Source organism: Otolemur garnettii, unplaced genomic scaffold (assembly GCF_000181295.1).
Source record: "Otolemur garnettii isolate 467f Iridium unplaced genomic scaffold, OtoGar3 scaffold00007, whole genome shotgun sequence".
Classification (NCBI taxonomy): domain Eukaryota; kingdom Metazoa; phylum Chordata; class Mammalia; order Primates; family Galagidae; genus Otolemur; species Otolemur garnettii.
The window spans coordinates 6,020,981-6,030,670 of NW_003852402.1; the positions used below are offsets into that span (position 1 = coordinate 6,020,981).

At 46.7% G+C, this 9,690-nt stretch overlaps 1 protein-coding gene and 1 non-coding gene across 3 annotated transcripts in view; one reads left to right on the top strand and one right to left on the bottom strand.

The window, feature by feature from the left end:
* Positions 1–552: 552 nt before the first annotated feature.
* Positions 553–702, bottom strand: LOC111723075. The gene has a single exon (XR_002771696.1). It is a non-coding gene; the product is annotated as a U12 minor spliceosomal RNA (small nuclear RNA).
* Positions 703–982: 280 nt separating this feature from the next.
* The window catches only part of POLDIP3 (DNA polymerase delta interacting protein 3), a 33,210-nt gene continuing 24,502 nt past the window's right edge, over positions 983–9,690 (top strand). Inside the window, exon 1 of one of the 2 annotated variants that reach the window (XM_003783139.2) lies at positions 983–1,166. In XM_003783139.2, coding sequence (XP_003783187.1) covers positions 1,108–1,166 — 59 coding nt within the window. In that variant the 5' untranslated portion in view covers positions 983–1,107. The remainder of the gene's footprint in view (positions 1,167–9,690) is intronic. The other variant, XM_003783140.2, reaches the window with a different exon arrangement.

The window sequence follows — 9,690 nt, forward strand, 5'->3', positions numbered from 1 at the left end:
CTAGGGATTCGAACCCGCCACCTTAGGTGTACGTGGCTGGCGCCTTAGCCAGTTGAGCTATAGGTGCCGAGCCACAGATTATAGGTTATTTAACGACTCTTTGATTTATAATTGATTAAAGAAATGAAACTTTGTTTAAAGGCCTGGAATGCTTTAAAGATGAAATAGTTAATCAGAGACAAGACCCCAGACACGTAGCCAGTGATAGCTGAAGTGATCTGTGAAGTAAATTGCGGGTTTGTCTTGCGTAGTCTTAGTCCTGCTCTTGAGTAACAAAGGATGCCTCTAATAAGGGTGGGACATGATGAGGCACGTCCGACCTCCCTTCTCACTGCTAGCGACGGTACCCACCTGGCCAAGAGAGTCTCAGCCGGGAATTCGGGAAAAGCTGAAAGTTTTAAAAGTAAAGTTCCTACCAGTCCACAACCAAACGAAGAACTGAAAAAAGCCACTAAGGCGACATTCTCTACGTATTCAAGTTTAAGTTAAAAAATTAGGAGAAAACCGGTGAGAAACGTCTGTTACATCTACTTTTGCAATTAATAGGGGGGTCGGGCAGATCGCGACACCTAGGCATCCCGCAAAGTAGGCGGGTCACCTTTGGGGCGACCTTTACCCGCTCAAAAATTCGTCTCACATAAGCAGTGAGGATTCGGGCGTCACCCCGAATCGTTATTTTCCTTACTCATAAGTTTAAGGCATAAAGAGATAATAGGCTGACTTCCTTGGTAGCAAATGCTATTCTTATTTGCCTTACGGCGAGTAAGATAACTGCCTATCCAACTAATACCCCAGGTATTTTGAAGTTTGTTTTACTCATTAATCAAACTATTTGTCACTTTTTATTTTATTTGCTCGTCTTGGAAGAATAAAGTGTCAATAGCGCTCGGACCCCCACTGTATGCAGATAAGCAGCCGGCATCGCGAAGGCTCACGGGGAGCGCCCCCGCCTCTTCCGGTTCTTGATTGGATTTTTTTTTTTTTTGAGTTGTCGCGAGAGTTGGTCGGCTGATCGCCGGAAGCAGCTAGACGCTTCGTAGCGGCCAAAGGGGCGGGCTTGTGGGTTCGGGAAGTCTAAGCTGCTTTCCGCTGGCTCGGCGGCGCAAGATGGCGGACATCTCCCTGGACGAGCTCATCAGGAAGCGCGGGGCTGCGGCGAAGGGACGGTGAGCGGCCTTTTATTTTGGGGGGGTTCAAGGTCTGCAGCCAAGCGGGGCTCGGGACGGATGAGGGAGCGGCTGGCAACGACGGGGAGGGCCGTCTGTTCCCGCCCCCTCCCGCCGTCGCGCTGCTCATTGGCCGGGCCGCCGCCTCCACAGGCCTAGCTGCCTGCCCGCCCGCCCACTGGCTGGAGGCGTCGTCCCTCCGGCGGGCCGGAGGAGGCCGGTAGAGCCGTGGCAGGGCCCCGGGTGCCCGGGTTGATGGGGAAGGAGGCTGCCCGTGCGGCCCGCGGGCCGGGAGTCAGGGAGTCTGGGCGGCACAGCCTCCTCCCCTGGCCAGAGTGGCATTTGGACCTCGTTCTCTGTGATTCCTGCTCTGCTTCGTCTCTCCTTCCGTTTTAAGAGTTAAGGCAACTGAAGTTAGCAGGGCAGTGGCTTCAGCAGACACGGTCAGAACTGCGACTCAGACCCACACCCTGCCAGTTCAACTCTTCAAGACGCCTCTCTAACACCTCCCTTTGTGAGGGATTTTTTTTTTTTTTTGAGACAGAGTCTCAAGATTTCGCTCTCGGTAGAGTGCTGATCCGTCATAGCTCACAGCAACCTCCAATTCTTGGACGCAAGAGATCCTTTTGCCTCAGTTTTTCTATTTTTAGTAGAGGCAGGGCTTCGCTTTTTGCTCAGGCTGGTCTCGAACTCGTGAGGTCAAGCAGTCCACCTGCCTCGGCCTCCCACAGTGCTAGATTTACAGGCGTGAGCCACCGCGCCTGGCCAAGGATCTTAAGTCTTCTAAGCGTTTTTGTATGCATAACCCATCTTACAGACAGAACCGAGGCTGGAAAAGGGAGTGTGACTTACCTGAGGTCTCACAGAGCCGAGAGCTGAATAGCGGGGCTGAGCGTCCTTATTTAATTACTGGCTAAGTTGGCCTCCGGAGAAAAACCAGGGAGACCGGCTGGACGTTGGCCATTTCCTGAGAGCTCCTCACCTCCCTGAGAAGACAACTCTGGAACTGTGGCGGTGGTTTGCAGTTATATGCCTCAGACTTCTAAATACTTAAATATTATTCGTACTTTCTAGCTTTTATGAGCTGAGTTCTACTGTATGGAGAACTTGCTCATAGTTTTCCAGGTCACATGAAATAAGTTTAAATGTCATTGTAAACAGCCAGAGTGTAGAGGTGTTAGGTATTGTTTTTCAGACATTCACTCAGCACACGTTTATTAATGCCTTCTGTGGGCTTGTGGCCAGAAGAGAGATTTTTCTCTTGCTCTCTGAAATGTGTCCCTCACCTCCATCCCCACCCTTGACACACATATCCACTACAACTGCCACCACCGCCTCTTAATTCAGAACCAGCACTTAATGGTTTGTGGTTCGTAGTAGGCATGCAGTCAGTATTTGTTTCCTTAACTGTTATCTGTGAGTAGTTCTCTTCCCCGCCAGTGGCTGATGCCAAATGGGTCCTGGGACCTTTGGCTGCTTCAAATCTGTCCAGGTTTCTTAGCTTCCTTCTGTAGTTGTTGAGTGAGCCACTCACTACCCAGGTCATGCTCTATGAGCTCACATCCCTTGGTGATTGTGGGCAGTCGGTGCCAGATATAGGGTCTGTACTTCTTAGCTTTGTGATGTGTGCAGAACCTTGTTTGCCCTCCCATAGGTGGGGGCAAAGGGATGGGATGGGAGGGGACAATATCTGGGGAAGAGCAGGGCCTGGGCCTGTACAGTGAGGTGGATCTGGGCCCTGACAGGTCACTGTTGGGTTCTCTGCCTCCCTGGCCAGGAGACTTACATGCTGGACAGCAGCATGAGGGTGTATGTTTAAAGTTCGTGTCATGTGGTAAGTTTTCAGCATAATGGTGTTAATTATGGTGGACCTTTCCTTGAGTAGAAGCATAAAACACCCCAGGGACATAATAGGTAGGCGTGGGGCTTTAGAGTCAGACTGCCAGGTTTCAAATCCTTGCTTTTTCTACTTTCCATGCGATCTTATGCCAGTTATTTAACCATTCCATCCTTCTCTTTCCTGTTTGTAAAATGTGGATAATAGGTACTTCATTAGGTTATTGTCTGGATTGAGCAGATTGATTTACCTAAGTGCTGTGAAAAGTGCCTGACGAATACTAATGTTCAGTAGATATGAGCTTCCTTCATCGTTACATTTGAAGGCTTTTTAAGTGAAAAAGTAATATCCTGTTTTCAGCAAGAGAATATTGCTACGCTAATATGTAAGGATTGGATTGGGGCCAAGGGTACAGGGAGAGAGAGCAGCGTAGAAGAAATTGGAGTGCGTGTTATGTTTAGGTGAAATCTTGTGCAAACCGTTTTTATTTCACTTGCACTGCCAACAAAGAGAAAAGCTAGATCTAGGTTTCCTTATCAAGATTGGTGAAGGGTTTGAACAAATGTCATTTACTACAGTAAATAGAGTCTAAAGAGTGTCCCCGAAGTTGCCCCAGAAGTTGCCATAAGAGGTCTGACAGTTAAGTTCTCAAACTCATCGTAGAAAAAGTGTTCCATACCTCATTGCTGAATATTGCTATGGTCACCTTTGAAGCACTCCCCTTGGGAAGCTATTCATTAATGCTAGGCCCTAGTCCACCCTTCAAAGCAATTTTGGAACTCTTTCTGGAATGGCTGTCAGCAATGTCATCATGTTAACATTGATCTCCTGAATGTTATCACAATATCTTCCTTTCAATACTTTCTTTATGGCAGTGCCTGTAGCTCAGTGGCTAGGGCACCAGCCACATACACCGAGGCTGGCAGGTTCAAACCTGGCCTGGGCCAGCTAAAGCAACAATGACAACTGCAACAGAAAAATAGTGGGGCGTTGTGGTGGGTTGCCTATAGTCCCAGCTACTTGGGAGGCTGTGGCAAGAGACTCACTTAAGCCCAAGAGTTGGAGGTTGCTGTGAGTTGTGATGCCATGGCACTTTACCCAGGGCGACAGCTTGAGAGTCTGTCTCAAAAAAACCCAAAAAACTTCAGGTAAAGAAAAAAGTCATTGGGGCCAGATCAGGTGAGTAAGGAGGGTGTTCCAAACAATTATTTGTTTACTGGCTAAAAACTCTAACCTTCCAGTGAGATGCGGGCTCCTTTGGGACCATTTTTGCACACGTCTTTTTTTTTTTTTTGGAGACAGAGTCTCATTTTGTCACTCTAGGTAGAATGCTATGGTGTGACAGCTCACAGCAACCTCAAACTCTTGGGCTTAAGTGATTCTCTTGCCTCACCTCCCAAGTAGCTGGGACTATAGGCACCCACCACAATGCCAGTTATTTTGTTGTTGTTGTTGTAGTTGTCATTGTTTAGCAGGCCCGGGCCGAGTTTAAACCTACCAGCCCCAGTATATGTGGCCGGTGCCCTAACCGCTGAGCTACAGGCACCAAGCTCATGCATCTTTCTCATGCCAGGATTTTCAGTTAAGATTTTCTTGTTTCTCTCTATTGATATTGGTCTGCTGTGCTTCTCACAGCTGGTGATTTTGACACACAAGGTGACAAATTTTTGTTAATTTTCATCAGTTCTGTTCCTTACTGGCTGACCTCTCTTCATTGGTAATGCTTTCTTTCCCCTCAGAAAAACATTCAATCCATTTGTACACTGCTGTTTTCATCATCATCTCCATAAACTTGGACTGACATGTCCCTGATTTCACTTTCACTCTTGCCAAGTTTAACAAAAAATTTAGGCTCGGCACCCGTTTTCAGTGGTTAGGGCACTGGCCACATACACTGGGACTGGTGTGTTCGAACCCCGCCTAGGCCTGCTAAAAGCAATGACAACTACAACAAAAAAATGGTGTTGTGGTGGTCCTGTAGTCCCAGCTACTTGGGAGACTGAGGCAAGAGAATCACTTGAGCCCAAGAGTTTGAGGTTGCTGTGAGCTATGACTCCATGGTGCTCTACTGAGGGTGACATAATGAGACTCTTGTCTCAAAAAAAAAAAAAAAAAAAAGAAAAAGAAATTTAATGGTTTTTGTTGGTCTAATTCAAGCTCCAACATTCTCATAATTGTTACAAAAACATGCAACAATAATTGATGCCACTCAGCAAGATACCACCACATGTTGACACAAACACAATTCCAAGATGCTGATACACCAAGATTATGAAACCTAACTTAGCTGTTTGTACAGTGCTGCCAATGAAAGCATGTGGTGGCAAGTTCACAAACCTAATTGTCAGAGCTATACGAAGGGAAAATGAGAAGTGTAGCTAAATGTGCCTTTATTTACAGAATATTCATTTCAGAATTTTACATAATATTCTGTACATGTTGGCCACCTCTTTGTACAATTTGGGACACCCTGTATTTTACATCTTCCTAGAATAAATTTCCATACTGGTTTTAATGGTATGTGGATATTCCTGGAAGAAGCTGTGGCTACCTCAGGTTTCTTCCTCTTTGTGGAAATAGCAAAAAATCAAGCAAGTGAAGGTGTAAATAACTTCTGTCTCCACCAGTCTGGTACTTTGTTTCCTATGATCCTTGAGGACTAGATTTGTGGAATGTGCTCCTTCTCCAGAGCAGCCATTCTGTGTTGTGATCTTATAGGTCAAGAAAATGTTATCACTGTTACTATTACCTTGACCTCCAATTAATCATCAAAAGATTCTTTGATAAAGGAGAAGTCGTAGAACCAGGCGGGTGTGGTTTTGAGTGGTGCTTCCTCTGGGCCACGAGATGCTTTCCTTCCTCACACGGCATTTCTCTGGTGACTTGAGCTGTGGAGGATCCATGAATGAGGCTCCTTAGCCAAGCAGCGGGCACCAGTTTCATTATAAGCCTGTCCCCCCTCTCCCACCTCTCCATGTCTATTTCTTCAAGGTATGAGAGCATCACTGTTTTAGTCAAGGAGCCCTTTATTTGTTTGGTGAGTTTAACTCTTCGTAGGATATGTAGCTGTCTGTCACCTCCAAGTAGTTGAAGGTGTAGCCTTCATTGTGCTGGGGTTGAACATCTCTGGGCTGAGGCCCTGTCTGGTAAGTCTTGGAGCTGGGGGTTGGGGAATAGCGAACTTTCTGGTTCAGCCCAGGGCTCTGGTCCTGGTACTAATTGCTTGTTTCCTTGTTGAAATAAAGATAAAGGAAATTTAGACCTAGACACAAAAAAGGAGGAAATGAGTTGTTATATGAATTGGAGGGGAAGAATTATGTTTTAAAATGAAACATCTGCACGAGACTTTTGGGTAAGGACTGGTGTCTTAGTGTCCTGTTTTGCTTTGTGTCTCTAAAGCATCTAATCAGAATTGATCCTCGGTAATAGTTTGTTTTTTTGAGACAGAGCCTCAAACTGTACCCCTGGGTAGAGTGCTGTGGCATCACAGCTCACAGCAACCTCCAACTCCTGGGCTCAAGCGAGTCTCCTGCTTCAGCCTCCCAAGTAGCTGGGACCACAGGCGCCTGCCACAACGCCTGGCTATTTTGTTTGCAGCCATCATTGTTGTTTGGCGGGCCCAGGCTGGATTCAAACCCGCCAGCTCAGGTGTATGTGTCTGGCGCCTTAGCCACTTGAGCCACAGGCGCCGAGCCCTCAGTAATAGTTTGAATTAAACTTTTTTCTCTATAAAAATAACTTCAATGTATACTCTAGCTCAAGACACTCCCTGAATTAAAATTCACTTTTTTTTTTTTTTTAATTTCAGGTTAATGTGAGGGTACACACAACCAGGTCAAAATATTTGAATGTGTAGGTAGAGTCCCTCTTCCAGTTATGTCCTGCACCCAGAAGGTGTGCCTGTGCCAAACACCCCCACACTGTGCCCGTTCAGTGGCAGCACTCCCCCTTTCCTTGGCCCCCCTCACCCAGCTTTAATTGAAATGAATTTTTCTTGTATGTGGACATGCATTAGATTATCTGCTGGTTTCATATCAGTATTGAGTACATTGGATAATTGTTTTTCCGTTCTTGTGATACTTTACTAAGAATGTGTTTCAACTCCATCCAGGTAAATATAAAAGATGTCGCCATCTATGGTGACATAAAAAAGTCACCATCTTTTTATGGCTGAATAGTATTCCATGGTATGCATATACCACAATTTGGAAAATTCTTTTTTTTTTTTTAAATTTTATTTTATTTTTATTTATTTATTTTTGGCCAGGGCTGGGTTTGAACCCGCCACCTCTGGCATATGGGGCCAGCGCCCTACCCCACTGAGCTACAAGCGCCACCTGGAAAATTCACTTTGTAATGATCCAGGGCACCCCTTCCTGGGCCTGAATCCTTTGGACTGGACATCTGTCCAGAGCTGGCTGCAGACCTGCCTCCATAGATAGAGTAGGAGCATGAGGTGTTCCTTGCCCTGCAGACCCTCCCTGGTCAGACCTGTACTTCAGGTTCCAATCAGTGGTGTGGGAGAAGGAGTTCAGGGTCCATTGTGGCCTTTGCCCTCTCACCCACCTGCAGCACTTCCTGTGACCTTGTGGACAAATTGGTGAGGGCTTGGAGGCAGTTGCAGAATGTAGTTTAAGGGTGAAGGACATAGCAATTAAGAGATTTGCTCGGCTCGGTGCCTATAGCTCAACCGGCTAAGGCGCCAGCCACGTACACCTAAGGTGGCCGGTTCGAATCCCCAGCCCGGACCCGCCAAACAACAATGGCAGCTGCAACCAAAAAATAGCCGGGCGTTGTGGCGGGCGCCTGTGGTCCCAGCTACTTGGGAGGCGGAGGCAGGAGACTCGCTTGAGCCCAGGAGTTGGAGGTTGCTGTGAGCTGTAATGCCACGGCACTCTGCCCAGGGGGACAGCTTGAGGCTCTGTCTCAAAAAAAAAAAAAAAGAGATTTGCTCAAAAACTTTTCTTCCCCGGGTGGCACCTATGGCTCAGTGAGTAGGACACTGGCCCCATATACCAAGGGTGGTGGGTTTGAACCTGGCCCCTGCCAAACTGCAATAAAAAAATAGCCAGGTGTTGTGGCGGGCTCCTGTAGTCCCAGCTACTCAGGAGGCTGAGGCAAGAGAATGGCCTAAGCCCAAGAACGGGAGGTTGCTGTGAGCTGTGACGCCACTGTATTCTACTGAGGGCGGCAAAATGAAACTGTCTCTTAAAACAAGAAACAAAACAAAACAAAAACTAAAAAACTTTTCTTCCCTGTCCCAAATATTTACTGAGGAGGAAAGTTCAGGATGTGTTTAGAGAACATCAGTAGCTCTACAATGGGGAGTGAAACTGTGGCAGAAGTTGGGGCCAGACGGCAGGCTCCCCCAAGGTGTTGGGCTTTGTTAGGGAACCCTCAGCAGTTCTTGGAGCAGGAGGGTAACATAATCGAGTCTGTTTTAGAGACCTACCCCTAGCAGGAGTGTTTATTTGAAAAATTCCAGATGACTAATGCCTGCCTTGAACTAGTGCTCCTGCCTGCTGAGATGAATAACTATCTTTTCAGGCAGGAAGGGAGCTGTGATTATAAAAAGCTTGAGCACTAAAGCCTCCTAATGCTGCGCATGAAAGGAATCGAAAGAACTGGTGTAACCAGGGGACTCGATGCATCAAATTGAGGGGAAATAGCTTACACACTCCCGTGGTGAACGGCTCCTGGGTCCACAACGGCCCTTACCTCCCTCCCTCAAAAGTATTTTTGATGCTGTTCAACTAGATTAAAATGCCAGCATGTGGCATCTTGGTAGTTTTTCTTGCTTGACAACCATTATGGCATGAGGGTCCTCAAGGGAGTACATTGCTAACTGGCTTTGCTGCATGTGCTTATCCTCTGGTCACTAGAGAGTGTGCTGTGTGTCCCTGAGCATTAAAGGGGTCCTAAGATTTTTTTTTTTCAGTCTCACTTTGTAGTCCTGAATAGAAGGGCCCTGGGACTACAGACATGTACCACTACTGCGTGCCCCTAATTTTTCTATTTTTAATAGAGATGGGGTCTGGCTCTTACTTAGGCTGGTCTTAAACTCCTGAGCTCAAGCAATCCACCTGCCTCAGCTTTCCCAAGTGCTGAGATTACAGGTCTGAGCCACCTCACTTGGCCATGGAATCCTAAGATTTTTAACTTTTAAGAGTTTAGTAATAAGGCTGGGCACGGTGGCTCATGCCTGTAATCCCAGCACTTTGGGATGCTGAGGTGGATGTATTGCTTGAGCTCAGGAGTTGGAGACCTGCCTGAGCAAGTGGGAGACCCAGTCTTTAGTAAAAATAGCCAGGTGTTATTGTAGGCTCCTGTAGTCCAAATATAGGAGCTGAGGCAAGAGGATCACTTGAGCCCAAGAGTTTGAGGTTGCTGTGAGCTATGATGATGCCACCATACTCTACCCAAGGCAACAGAGTAAGACTGTCTCCAAAAAAAAAAAAAATTTAATAATGATACTAAAATTATCAGATACTAACAGTAGAGTAGATTATTTTTGTTTTTTGGTTTCTTTTTGGAGACAGAGTCACCCTCGGTAGCGTGCCATAGCATCATAGCTCACAGCAACCTCTAGCTCTTGGGCTCAAGTGATTCCCTTACCTCAGCCTCCCAAGTAGCTGGGACTACAGGCTCCTACCACAATTGGAGCTTTTTTTTTTTTTTTTGGCAGAG